The sequence below is a fragment of the Solanum dulcamara genome, chromosome 4 (assembly GCF_947179165.1).
Source record: "Solanum dulcamara chromosome 4, daSolDulc1.2, whole genome shotgun sequence".
Taxonomy (NCBI): Eukaryota; Viridiplantae; Streptophyta; class Magnoliopsida; order Solanales; family Solanaceae; genus Solanum; species Solanum dulcamara.
This window is the reverse complement of record NC_077240.1, coordinates 31,218,213-31,232,353: the sequence shown is the minus strand read 5'-3', so window position 1 is coordinate 31,232,353 and position 14,141 is coordinate 31,218,213. Positions and strand designations below refer to the sequence as shown.

Sequence of the window (14,141 nt, the reverse complement as noted above, 5' to 3'; positions counted from 1 at the left end):
GTTTTTGCCATTTATTTATATTTTTATTAAAAAGATAAAAATAAAAAATAATATTAAAATTATGTCTAATTTTTTTAAATAAATGTATATCGCGACACAAATTGAGTTAATTTGGAATAGAGGGAGTATTTTATATGGCAATCCCTTATTCTAGCAGGACTGTATTTAAAAGGGGAAAATAAAGATATTTATTTGTTCTGGTGGAAATGTGGGACTATAGTTTTGAAACTTTAATATATGTTGGATCTTCAATCCCACAAAAGAAGTGCAATAAAGCTACTAGCATTAGTTTACTACTCACTGTGCATTTTTTGCCCTTTTTTTCTCTCAACTTACAAACTCCATTTTTGACCGCCATAAATGGTGGGCTTAACTCCAAATCATTAGTGCTTCTACTTTCTTGGGCACAAAATCTAGGGTTCTTCAATTAGCATTTGCCCACTTTACTATAATCTAACAAGCCCATTTCCCTTATATCTTACTTTAATTTGCTCTAATTCAGATTCTTGTTTTTTTTTTCTTTTAAAGAACCATATAGTTTGCTCTGATGGTTTCTGGTTTGCAGCCCCAATTGTTTCTTTTGCTTAGTAAACTGCTGTAAAGTTGATATTTTTAAGCTTAATCTTGCTCCATTTGATTGTTTTTCTTGTAAAGTTTACATTTTTTAATCTTATTGCATGTGGGGGGGATTTTGAATGAGGAAAAAATCTGTCCAGTGTGATGAGAAATGAAGGTTAAGATTGTAGAAGGATGGGTTGTGTTTTTGGGAAAGAGATTTCATCATCTGAGACGCCTAGTGGGGATGTTGTAGTTGGAAGGAGGAGAGAAAATGGGGAAGATAATAGAGATTTGGCAGCACCATCTGGGAGGAGAGAGAAAGTTGGAAGTGTAAATAAGGTGGATGGAGGGGGTGAAGGAGGCAGTGATGTTGGTGAAGTTCAAAATGGTAGAGATCAGAAGAAGGATGACAATGCACGGCCTAGGGGTGAGAGGAGAAGGTCTAAACCTAATCCAAGGCTGAGCAATCCACCTAAGAATGTGCACGGCGAGCAAGTAGCGGCTGGATGGCCATCCTGGCTTTCTGAGGTAGCTGGAGAGGCTATCAATGGCTGGATTCCACGAAGGGCGGATGCATTTGAGAAGCTGGCTAAGGCAAGCAAACTGTTGTTAGTTACTAGTTTTTGTTTTGTAGATTGATTAATATATCTTATTCATTGTCATTTCAATGTTGTATCGTTTTATTTAGATTGGGCAAGGTACTTATAGCAATGTGTATAAAGCTAGAGATAATCTCACGGGGAACATTGTTGCATTAAAGAAGGTTAGATTTGATAATTTAGAGCCAGAGAGTGTGAGGTTTATGGCAAGAGAGATCTTGATTGTGCGCCGCTTGGATCATCCAAATGTTATGACATTGCAAGGATTGGTTACGTCAAGGATGTCTTGTAGTTTGTACCTCGTGTTTGATTATATGGATCATGATTTAGCTGGACTAGCTGCAAGCCCTGGAATCAAGTTCACAGAGGCTCAGGTTGGGGGTTATATAGTTGCTTTTTGAATTATAGCTGCAAATGTTTGGCTTCCGAGTTGTTTACAAATTGATCATTATTTGTAGGTTAAATGTTACATGCATCAACTATTATCAGGGCTTGAACACTGTCATAACCGTCATGTGTTGCATCGTGATATAAAAGGATCAAATCTTCTAATTGACAATGGGGGAGTTCTCAAGATTGCAGATTTTGGTTTGGCTTCCATCTTCGATCCCAATAAAAAGCAGCCCATGACTAGTCGCGTGGTAACTTTATGGTACAGACCCCCAGAGCTGCTTCTTGGGGCCACAGACTATGGTGTTGGTGTGGACCTCTGGAGTGCTGGTTGTATTTTAGCGGAGCTATTAGCTGGGAAGCCCATTATGCCTGGTCGTACAGAGGTATGGTATTGAAATTTGTTGGTCAAACAATCTGACAGGGACAGGTCTTGCGCGATATAAGAGATGATTTCTGTTTTCCCCTTGCTTGTTGGCTGCATCAAATTATTTGTTTGCTTGTGCATCTGTTAGTTAAAAAGAAGCTTATTCCCTTCAAATATGATACAAGGAAATTAAATAAACTTATAGTCCATATAAATCTCATGAGACATCTCGATATTTCAATCTTTTGCGTTTGGCTAATTTCTGTCTACTTGAAATCCCCCTTAATATGAAAGATTTTTTTTATGCTGCTGCATGGCACACCCCTTGAAAGATGTAGCTTTATTTGATTGAATCAAGATTTAGTGAACTGCTAAAAAACTTTCTTTAGCATGATAAGAGATGGATGTGAAGGGATGAAAGATTTTGGTTTTAGATTAATTGTATATGCTGTTTCCAGTAGGTTCTCTCCTCAGAAACTCAAGCAGTCAGAGCAGACAGCTTTGCATGAAATAATGAACATTGTGCTTGTCGTCGAGTCAGACTGAGACATGGTGGCATACTCTTGATCTAGGATAGAGAATAGCCTCTTAGGCTTAAACTTTTATGGGGCTTTATCTGGAAGGAGTAGCAGGACTACAAACCAGAGGACTAAAAGCCTTGAAAAAAATATCCTGATATGCAAATCCTGGTCCTGATATGGTGTTGCTCCAGCTTTAGCTTAAATTCCTATGTTTGTGCCTTGATATGTAAATCCTCCTTCCTGCCTGACTGGGAGTGGTGGGAGGACTATGAACCAAAAATTAACCCAAAGCATATGATTTCTTTATCTATCAATATTTTTGTAACTTTGAACTCGTTCTCCTCTTATGAACTGGATTTTCGCTGTGAGCTCCATGACTTGAGGATTTACGCTCCAATAATACTCAGGTTGAGCAGCTCCACAAGATCTTCAAGCTATGTGGATCTCCATCAGAAGAGTATTGGAAAAAGTCCAGGCTTCCACATGCAACTATGTTCAAACCTCAGCAGTCATACAGAAGATGTATAGCTGAAACCTATAAAGATTTCCCGCCTTCATCATTGCCATTGATTGAGACCCTTCTGTCCATTGATCCAGCTGAGCGTCAGACAGCTACAGCTGCATTACATAGCGCAGTAAGATTTTCATATCTATTTTATTACTTTAACGATCTTACTTCTGAGGCAACTCACTTGATTAATTGTTTAAGTGACGAAGTCTCTGTTTGTTTTATTGTCTCCTGTTTTTGCTTTCATGTGAACTTGTTCCTCAATCTCTTCATCTGTATAAAAAAATTCTTCTGCATTTATTAATGAGTTAATAGCTATTTTGGTTCCTTAGTTATTGGTACATTCTAATATTAGTCCTTGTGATATCTGCCTAAGTATTTTTAACCTTCAATTAACTTGAAATGTGCACTTTTGATCCCTTTATTTGTGAATAGTCACAATTTTCATAAGTATTAACTGGTCTATGTTTTAATTACTTATGTGTTATATTAAACTTGTATTGTTACTTCATATTTAAGGGTAATGTACTTTTAAAAATAATCTGAATATAATATACTACATAGTGGGACCAAACGCACACATTTTAATTAAATTAAAGGTTAAATGTTTTGAGTCATTTATCACAAGGATCAAAATCAGTTAACTGAAGGACCAAAAGTGGTATTATCCCTTTATTAGTTGTAGCACACATTCTGTTTTTCCTTTTAAGAGAATTATGTGGAGAAATCCGATGATTTGGTTTCAATTATTGCATCACATGGCTGTAAAGAAATGAGTTTCTGTATATTTATATCACCAGTAAGAAAGAGAAAGAACTTGGTTTGCCTGATATTTACAAATCAATTTATTTCTTTTACATCAATCCCTCGTGTAGTGCTAGAGAACTTACATGGATTTCCAAAGCATATACTGGTTAGTCCTTAATTGATTGTCACATGCCATCGAAACAATTGACCCATGTCTTTGTTAGACAAGAACAAGGATTTGATGGCAGTGTATTACTCTTTTCTGAAATTAATCATGAAATATTTTGAAGGATTGTCACCATATGTTCCGTTTATTACTGTGCAGTTCTTTACTACCAAACCTTATGCTTGTGAACCTTCCATCCTTCCCAAATATCCACCCAGCAAAGAAATGGATGCTAAACGGCGAGATGAAGATGCTCGAAGGTCTGGTTATCTGGATTCCTTTTTTTAATTCTATTGCCTCACTTCATATTCATGTTTTCATATTGAAGTTTATGATTATTTTCGTAGCTTACCAAAAGCAAGTCTATGATTCTTTTGTTGGTAACATACACCATTCTTGTTGAGATCCCTATATACTTCATCAGTATTTGTTCAAAATTATTTTGTTTCATATATAAATTCCCTTTTATAGTCAGGACCTGCTAAAGAACCAGTTTTTAATAAAAGCTTCAATCAGTCTTCTGAATTATGGCATATTATATTGATATTAAGTAGGAGATCTTCATTTTCTTCTATCTGAATTCATGTTGATATGCAGTTTGCCATTTTTCTCCTAAAATTTTTCCTGAAATATTTGCTAAAATAGACAAAGAGCTGCTGGCAAATCCCATGCTGATGGTGCTAGGAGAAATCGTCACCGTGATCGAGCAGTGAGGGCAATCCCCGCTCCAGAAGCCAATGCGGAACTGCAAGTTAATATTGATGTAAGTCATTTAAGAAGCTTATTACCTCTAATATTTTAACATCCAATGCTTGTAAAATTGCATATGCATAATGTGAACCTGTTGGAGCATTTCCCACATGAAACTAATAAAACAGAGATAATAAAATACAAAGATGGTCATACAGTAAAACCTCGATAAAATAATAATCTCGCTAAATGAATATTTTTCTCCGGTTCCGACTTGGGCCTGTTATATTAAAGTAATATTCTCGCTAAATGCATTAGATAATAATTAAAGATAAAGTATTAAAGGCCCAGAAAAAATATAAGGTAATAATTACTAGAATACATCTAGCTTTTTCCTTTTATCGTTAACATAAAATCTCTTCATATTCTATATACATGAATACAATTAGAAACATTAAACTTCACTAAATTTGTTTAGCTTTATTAGATTTAAATAATAAATATGCAAAGACTACACTTTTTAGTTTCCTAGATTTAAACTTTTGAAATTCTTAATTCAAATATTTTTTTTCTTTCTTATGGCACATACTGCAAAATACTCTCTAAAATAATAAATATTTATTTATCGATAAATAAATATTTTATGCATTTATCGATAAACTAATAATCTTGATAAATGAATTATTTTTTTTGGTCCCAAGCATATGCATTTATAGAGGTTTTACTGTTGAGATTCTGAGGTCTACATTTCTCCAATTTATATTGTCTCTTTGCGTTGGGCTAATTACATGCCAAAATACAAACAGTTCAAGATATTGCTTTTGAATTATTTGCAGCTGGAGTAGGTGTTTGTCTGCTGGTGTCATGATTGTCAAAACTACCCCTTGCTTTTCCTAGTAGATTCACATTTATACACTATATTCCTCTAATTCCATTTTAGTTAGCTAATCAATACATATTTTCACGTTGCAACTTCTGGAACTAGTACTCCCTGCATTATGATAACGTTTGGTGGTACACGAGTTTTAAAATGTTAATTTGACTTGGGTGTTTTATATGTAATGATAGAAGTAGTAATTGAAAAGTTAGTTTGAAAAACATCACGTTGAAGTTTGAATTTGATTATTTGTGAGTTGTAATAAATAGTATTATTGGTGGTCTGGTTTCTAACTTATTTTGAGCGTTAGGAAATAGATAACGTCACAGAAATTAGAAAGCAGGAAGTAGAGTACATCAGACTGACTGTATAGTTCTTTTTCTTGTTCATCCACCAATTCATTATGAAAATGAACAATCCCCTATTTCATTTCTTTAGTACATTCTGGCAAGGTTGTTTATCTGACTATTGTTTAAACAGAGACGGCGTCTAATTACACAAGCAAATGCAAAGAGCAAGAGTGAAAAGTTTCCTCCGCCACACCAGGATGGAACTTTAGGTTATACATTGGGTTCTTCACATCACATTGATCCAGCGTATGAACCCTCAAATGTCCCATTCACCTCGATGAACTTCTCATATTCCAAAGAACCAATCCAAACATGGTCAGGCCCATTGGTGGAACCTGCCACGGTTGGCGCTCCAAGAAGAAAGACAAAGCCATCAAAGAAGGATTCAAACAAGAAAGGAAAAGAAAGCATGTAAAGTCGAATGAATGATGTGATTCAACAATTGGTATACTTGAAGGGAGCTGCAAAACTTGCAGATTATTTGTCCTATACGGTAAGAAACTTCTCAACAGTATAGAGAGGTAAAATGTATTTTTTTTTATCCTAGTATCATCTTTTTTTGTATTCTTTGGATAATGAGAATCATTTCAGTATTTTGTACATGTAAAATTTTGCTTCCTTCTTATTAGCAGACTCTGTTTAGATCAATGAAAAATCCTAATAAACAATCTACAGAAGTACGTTGTTTCCTTTTACTTTTGCATGTTGTGCCTACATAGTACTTCCCCTGTCTCACTCTTTCTTTTTAGTCTGTATGTCATCTTATTATAATAAACAATTTCACATTAATATTTTTCTTTATTCTTAATAATATGATTTACAGATACAAATATTAAGAATTGTTTTAGATCATAAGTTTCAAAAAAAAAAATCACGCAGGGAGTAGATGCTCATTTGGGTTTTGAAAGGTTTCCTGATTATTTGGGTCTGAACTCTGAAGTTAGGTATAAATATTTAATATTCAGGTATAAATGTTTGAAATTTGGCTTGAATAAGCATATGTGAGTTTGCTTGCATTAAGTAATACTATGTCAAACTTCAGATATATTTTTGAACTTTAGATGTGATTTTTTTTTCTCGAGGCAGTTAAACTTATTATTTATATTTTAAAAAAGGGTTTTATAAACTTGGACTACACCTTAAAAAGAGGTCCCAAAATTTGATTATTTGTGCACTTCCCCATATTGAGGCAATACTTTTCTCGGTTTTTTGTTTTTTTTTTTTAAAAAAAAAATTCCTGTCCGATAACTTTGCCTCCAATTTCCTGATGTCGGTTATTAAATTTTTATTCGTTCATTTTAGACTTTGTATATTTTAAAAATAATAATATATATACTACTTTAATATATATTCTAAATTTTTGAGAAAGGATGTGAAAAAATAATTAATATTAAAAATAAAATATTAAAAAGAGAGTTATTTTTTTTTTAAAAAAAATTAATATATCTTTGAACTTTAAAAAATTTATTCATTTTTGACATTGTCAAAAAATTTACTATTTATTTTGGATCAAAGAGAATACTTTGTTTTCATCTTTATTCTTGAATAAATAAATAAATATGGGCAGAGATCATTATGGTGAAAAATAATAATATTAAATTGAGATTAAAGAATTAAGTAAAAATTATTTACTCAATTATTTTTTTCAAGTGCGTTAAAAAATGGTGACCAAGTGAACATGACAAGAAAAACCTTTGCGGATCTATATACTGTTAAAAAAATTATTATTCTTTTGCTGAAAAATCCTCAATCGTTATTTCGACATATAATCTTATTAAATTAATAAACTAATAATAATATTTTTATATAAAAAAACATAGAAAATTTATTTAAGTGTGAATCTGTTTTTTTACTATGTATTTTTTTAGTAGGTTAATTCAAGAATAAAATTTAGATATTTTATAATATAAATTTCTGACGATGCAAAAAAAAAGTTTCATGTTTGTGAGAGTTATAGTGGCAGTTAGGATATACATGAATCGGGTTGGTTCGGATTTTTTATAAATCAAATCAAATAATTTGTGTCGGATTATTAAATCTATAAATCAAACCAAATCAATAAAAGTCGGATTTTTCGATATCAATTTTTTTCGGTTTTTTTTGGGTTTTTCGGGGTTTTGGGGTTTTGGGGTTTTTTCGAGTTTTTTGGGATTTTCATAGTATCTAATAAAAAGCACAGAGCAGTGCTTTTTAAAAAGAGTTCTAGTACAAAATATCAACATATAAGATGGACGCATAACACTGTTTGAAGTTTTAACTTTATAATATAACTTTATAAGATGGGTTTTTTTGTATATTATTTAGATGGGCTTCTCAAGTCCAAATATAAATGTAAGAAAGAAAACAAAAATTATGAAAAAATTTTAAAAAATATTTATAAATTATATTTTAATAAATATTTTTATGTATAACATAATTTAAAAGTAGTATATCTATAATCGGGTCGGTTTGGGTTCGGTTTGACTTTTTTTTAGTTAAAACTAAACCAATCCTATAATGGTCGAGTTTTTTTTTCCAAACACCAAACCACTAGTCGGTTTTTTTTCTAGTTTGATTCAGTTTATCGGTTTGGTATGATTTATCGATTTGCTTTGTATGACAGTGGTTATGTTTATATTTTATAAAAGAAATTATTGGGTGATGAGTGATGATATAATAGCGTAGGTGTACATGCATTAAAGCAATACACTTGGAAGAAACATGGATACCCACCGCTTCCTTTCTTTCTGTGATATAGCTTATCCGCGGCGAAGTCAAAATTTTTAATAAAGAGATTCAAAATTTAAAAATGTGTATCTAGCGTGGGAGATGGGTGTTTCGACATTTATATATTTGTTAGGGTTGTATATGGATAGGGTTGGTTTAGATTTTTTACAAACTAAACTAAATTATTTGTGTCGGGTTATTAAATCTATAAACCAAATCAAACCAATAAAAGTCGGATTTTTCGATATCAATTTTTTTTGGTTTTTTCGGGTTTCTCGGGTTTTTTCGAGTTTCTCGAGTTTTTCATATTATCTAATAAAAAGCACAGAGCAGTGCTTCTTAAAAAGAGTTCTAGTATAAAATATCAACATATAAGATGGAGGCAGAACACTTGTTTGAAGTTTTAACTTTATAATATAACTTTATAAGATGGGCTTTTTTGTATATTATTTAGATGGGCTTCTCAAGTCTAAATCTAAATGTAAGAAAAAAAACAAAAATTATGAAAAAATTTTTAAAAATATTTATAAATTATATTTTAATAAATATTTTTATGTATAGCATAATTTAAATATTTTTATGTATAACATAATTTAAATATTTTTATGTATAACATAATTTAAAAGTAGTATATCTATAATCGGGTCGGTTTGGGTTCGATTTGACTTTTTTTAGTTAAAACCAAACCAACCCTATAATGGTCGGGTTTTTTTCCAAACACCAAACCAAGTCAAACCAAACCACTAGTTGGATTTTTTTTCCGGTTTGGTTCGATTTGTCGGTTTGGTGCGGTTTATCGGTTTGCCCTGTACAACCCTAATATTTGGTATTATAATTGCCTCATTTCATCTATTTTTTTTTTGTGTTTTGTTTTCAAAATTAAGTAAGAAAGTAATATAATAATGCTCCCTCTAATTCTTTTTACTTGTCATCATTTTAACATGTATATGTCATAGTTTTCATTATTTTTCTTATCATAGTATTGATATGAAAAAATGCGTATTTTTTATATAATTTTTGAATAGTTAAATTTTTTTTAAAATATTAAATTAATCTAAATTTAATTTAGCTTTAAAAATTAGATAAATTGATTTTCAAAAAGTATAATAATCGGCAGAAAGAGATGAATCGAATACTGAAATTTACCCAAAAATCCCGACTTTTTCGTGAAACGGGGGGAGAGTATGTATTATAGCGTATTGAAGGAAACGTTGGATCCGAAGTTGGAATAGCGTTAATATTATTTATTATTCGTATCACTAAACTAAGTTCATCATATTATATGCATTTTTTGTGATTTATGTTGAAGTTGGAATAACGTTTACTCCCTTTAGTTTATGATTTCATTTAGCTTCAAGTATGTACAAGTGATCTACTTCCATCAAATTTGTTCTTATTCATGCTCAACGTTTCTTTTTCTTTTAGGCTAAAAGGGGGAGATTTTCAAGAAAAAGAGAGAAGTATTTATTTATTTTTACAAGGAATAAAATCTAATGGAGATTTTTCTTTCAAACTCGGTTCAAATGGTTCAGCAATAATTTCCAAAAGAATTTAACTAGTTGCTCAATTTATTTTAGTTCAGAAGTCTAGAAAATGGATTATAGGAAGGGCTAGTTTTAAATATATACAATAAAATAATTAGTTAATAATAAATATAGTCATGTTTTACTTACATAAAAAATAGCAAAAAATTTAAAAATATATACATTGACTATATAATATAGCTTACTAAAAGTCATAGAAAGTATACACTGACTATATAATATAGCTTACTAAAAGTCATAGAAATTATACGTTGGATGTACAATACAACTTATTTATACATTAGTTATACACTGATTATACATTATGATACACTCAAAAAATTGAATATAACTTCACTATACATGAAGTATACATTGACTATTCAATCTCGATCAACATAAAATCACCTTTACACAGTTCCAAAAATTTAAATATGAATTCTTTCGATATTTTGAGTCTTTTGATATATAACTTACTCGAAATAATTCACGTTTTTGGTATATCATTTATTTATATTTTAAAAAAAAAGACTAGAAAGAAGAATGAAAAAGATGAAGAAGGAGGAGGAGGAGGACAAAGCTGAAAAAGTAGAAGACAACGCGAAGAAGAAGGATGAAAAACAAACTAATCATTTTTTTGATAATTATGTTTACCGAATATAGGAATGACAATGGGACGATGCGGAATGACAAACTCGCATAAACCCACAAAGACTTTGTCCCATCCTTGCTTGCCCCGCCTAACATAATTTTTTATTTTTCCTTGCCTCATCTGTTTTTCTCCAAAAATATTTTGTACCCATCCCGCCCCACCCTCGCAAAGAGCACACACTATCCCGCAAATACTATAATTTGCCTCTTCTCACGATCACTTTGCCTCATTGCCATCCCTAATCGAATGACCTTTTGGAGTAATTTGCCCTTATAAAAATGGATCCAAGTGATTAGGTCCATTCCAGATTTCTAAACAAGGCCCAAACTTTATAAAAATCAGGTATGTGCCGAATAATTATAGTCCAAATATTTTGCTACTCATTTCCCCTTCTTTTAACATTTGTTTCCAAGATTCTTTAGCAGTCCTCTGAAAACACAAGGTAGATACATATATATACTACATACAAGATATATTTATACTTTATTTATTGTTATATCCACAATACTTCATCTATATTTAAATTTTTAACTTTTTGGTTTCCACTTTTTGAGATAGTATTATATAAGATATAATATGATATATAGCACCACCAGAATATAATCTGTGTATTCAATTAATTCTCACACTCAACATTAATAAATGCCATATTCTTTTAAATTTCTTTTCAACAAAATGTAAGAAAATAATTAGAAATGTTTTTCATAGAAAACATTTTTCATGGACAATCAACATGAAATAACACTATATATAAATACCAACACACTCATGGAGGCAAATAAATATTATGCTTCAAGAACTAGAAGTGGACTGCAAATTTTTGGACACATATATTATTGCAATCTAAATTGTAAGATACAATGAATACTTGTGAATTATGTGAAACATGGAATTGAGGTCTTTGTTTTATGTTGGTCAGGTCACAAATTCAAAGTATTATGTGTGATTATGAGTGGCTTGAGTCTGATGAGAGCTTACGGACGAATAATTATGTGTGTAATTAAATTGGGTACCATGTCGGTACGGTACATGAAATTCTAAGGTCTCTTGTAGGTCATGATTAGACGTGTAAAATTAAGATCATTCAGCAATTGTGTACAAATGAGAGTGAGACTTGTAATTTGAGAGATGATTAGTGATTCTCGCAGCCATAGAGATTATATAACTACAAGGTTAGAATGGATATGATTTCTACGATTTTATTTACTTGTTTGCACATTGAACAAGTGATTGTTTGCATATTGAACGAGTGATTTGATGTCTTAATAATTGACGGTTGATGCTCAGGGCTTCATGATTTGATATGCTAGCTAAGGTCTAATTAATGTTGAAAAGGGGTATATACTCAAAACTCTCATGAATGATTCACTTATAAAGATTAAGTGTGGATGAAAATTGTATACTTGATAGTTTGTAATGTTGGATTGTGAAGGGTCAATGGGTAATGATGAGTTGTGTCCATGTCTGATTTCATAATGTTTGTTGATGACTTGTAATCAATTTGATGAAGTGTGAGTTATGTGAAATTTTCTATCTATTTGCCTTATAACTATGATTGAATATCTATTATTAATTTTAGTCTGGCTATGATGCTTATCAGTACATAGAGTTTGTACTGATGTTATTTTTGTATTTTTTTGAGTGCAGACTACAGTTCAAAGGTGTCTATCAGACACCGAGTTTAATTGAGTTAATTCCAGATCTAAGGGCGAGCTACTTTCCTCTGAGTTGCCACAAATTCTCTTATTTTCTAATGTCTTTCTTTCCAGGCATTGAGACTCTTTATTATTTACTTATTGCTACTTTTAAGACTTTTTAGTTAGATGTTTTAGCACGATAACTTTCAAATTCTGAGATTGTAATAGTTTAGACTTTCGCTATCTTAATTCTTTATTTGAGAGTTAGACTTTATTATGATTTGCTTCCAAAATTTGGTTAGAATTGATAGATGATTGCATGAGTTAGAATGTTACATGGTGGTTCACCCATAAAAGGGTTGGTGTGGGTGCCAGTCAGAACGATTTGGATCGTGTCACCCTAGTTTAATTTGATAATGGGGTCTTTCCATAGATGCATATCTTAAGTCGTAGTTTATACTTTTTGTCCTGATACTAATTGAACCTGTATATGCAAGTAGAGCCTAATGATCATCTTTCACCCTAATTTTTGATTCATACATGCTGTGGACCTCTGTTCACATTGTTGCAGAAAACTCCAGCAGAATTTCTTTCAGTTTTAGTGATGCACTTGATGAGCTCCTTGAATTAAGCCTAAACTTTTGTGGCCCATTCGTCCGAAATTGGGGACATCAACATTCTTTTCACTCTCCAAGTAACTCGACGTTTCCTTAAAGCAATTTTAAAGATATTTGCTTGCATGTTTTTTTGTACAAGATAATTTGTAAGGTGTATTTGAATATCAAAGAATATTTTGTCACAATTCTTTGATAAGGAATTCTAATATTATTTGCCTTTTACGGTACATCTAAATAATAGAAGATGAATTTGAAACAGTTAAGTCGAGATCCCATCCTAAATCCACTTGCATACTGCATCTACTGAAACAGAAAAATTAAATCTAATTTGTTTTTTTTCCCCCATAAAGGCATAAAGCTTATCCACAATTTCTTAAGGTTAATGGGGTTTTTCACATGGTCGCTATTCAAAACCCAAACAGTCAGCAAATCCACTGAATATTTTGTTTTGTTTGAATAATTATAAGGAAGCTGGCATGGATGTGAGTCAGCAGAGCCACTGGATCATGAAAACGTGTCCCGACATATTGTTTATGGTTTTTGAATAATTGAGATTTAAACAGTTGGTCAGCAGATGAAACAAATCGAAAAGTGAGAAAATAAAATAAATGGTCGTCAATTTGGTAACCTCTTTTTGACATGTCAGCAGTACACCTTTCATCTTTTCTTATCCACAAAAACATATCCATCTTTTTAGGTGGTTCAAATTTCATATACCTATTCTAAAATTATTACTCCCTTTATTTCATTTTATACGTAACCTTATTTTAATCTAAAATAATTTTAAATTACTTATGTGATTCGAAGAATTTTAAAATAAAATTAAATTATTTTTAATTATAAAAAAGAAACATATACATAAAATGAGACGGAAAAAATAATATATAATCCTCCTTTATTATATTCTATTCGTTTCATTTTAATTATCATGTTACATTTTTTAAAAGTTAATTTGATTAATTTTTAAAATTAAATTATCTTATTTTAATTTAATATTATAAAATAAAAAATTAAATATATATTAAAATATTAGTCAAAATAAACGGATAGTGTATGGTGTATTAATTATGCAAGTTGCTACTAATTTGAGAATATTCAGGCAAGAAAAAGGAAATTAAAAATTCAAATTATGCGGCTGAATTTTCTTTAACTGTAGAGACGACACGTGTCTCATTCATCTTGTGCTATTTCTATAGGTTTCCTATTTCTTAAATTATTATAAAAACTAGACCC

The 14,141-nt window shown here is 31.2% G+C and overlaps 1 protein-coding gene across 1 annotated transcript; it reads left to right on the top strand.

Annotated features, from left to right (window-relative positions):
* Positions 1 to 247: 247 nt before the first annotated feature.
* Positions 248 to 6,468, top strand: LOC129887252 (probable serine/threonine-protein kinase At1g54610). The gene is made up of 7 exons (XM_055962276.1): positions 248 to 1,152; positions 1,247 to 1,531; positions 1,616 to 1,933; positions 2,843 to 3,070; positions 4,016 to 4,116; positions 4,502 to 4,619; positions 5,904 to 6,468. Exons 1-7 carry the CDS (start codon positions 751 to 753, stop codon positions 6,186 to 6,188), a joined length of 1,737 nt encoding a protein of 578 aa, XP_055818251.1. The 5' UTR covers positions 248 to 750; the 3' UTR covers positions 6,189 to 6,468.
* Positions 6,469 to 14,141: the final 7,673 nt, after the last annotated feature.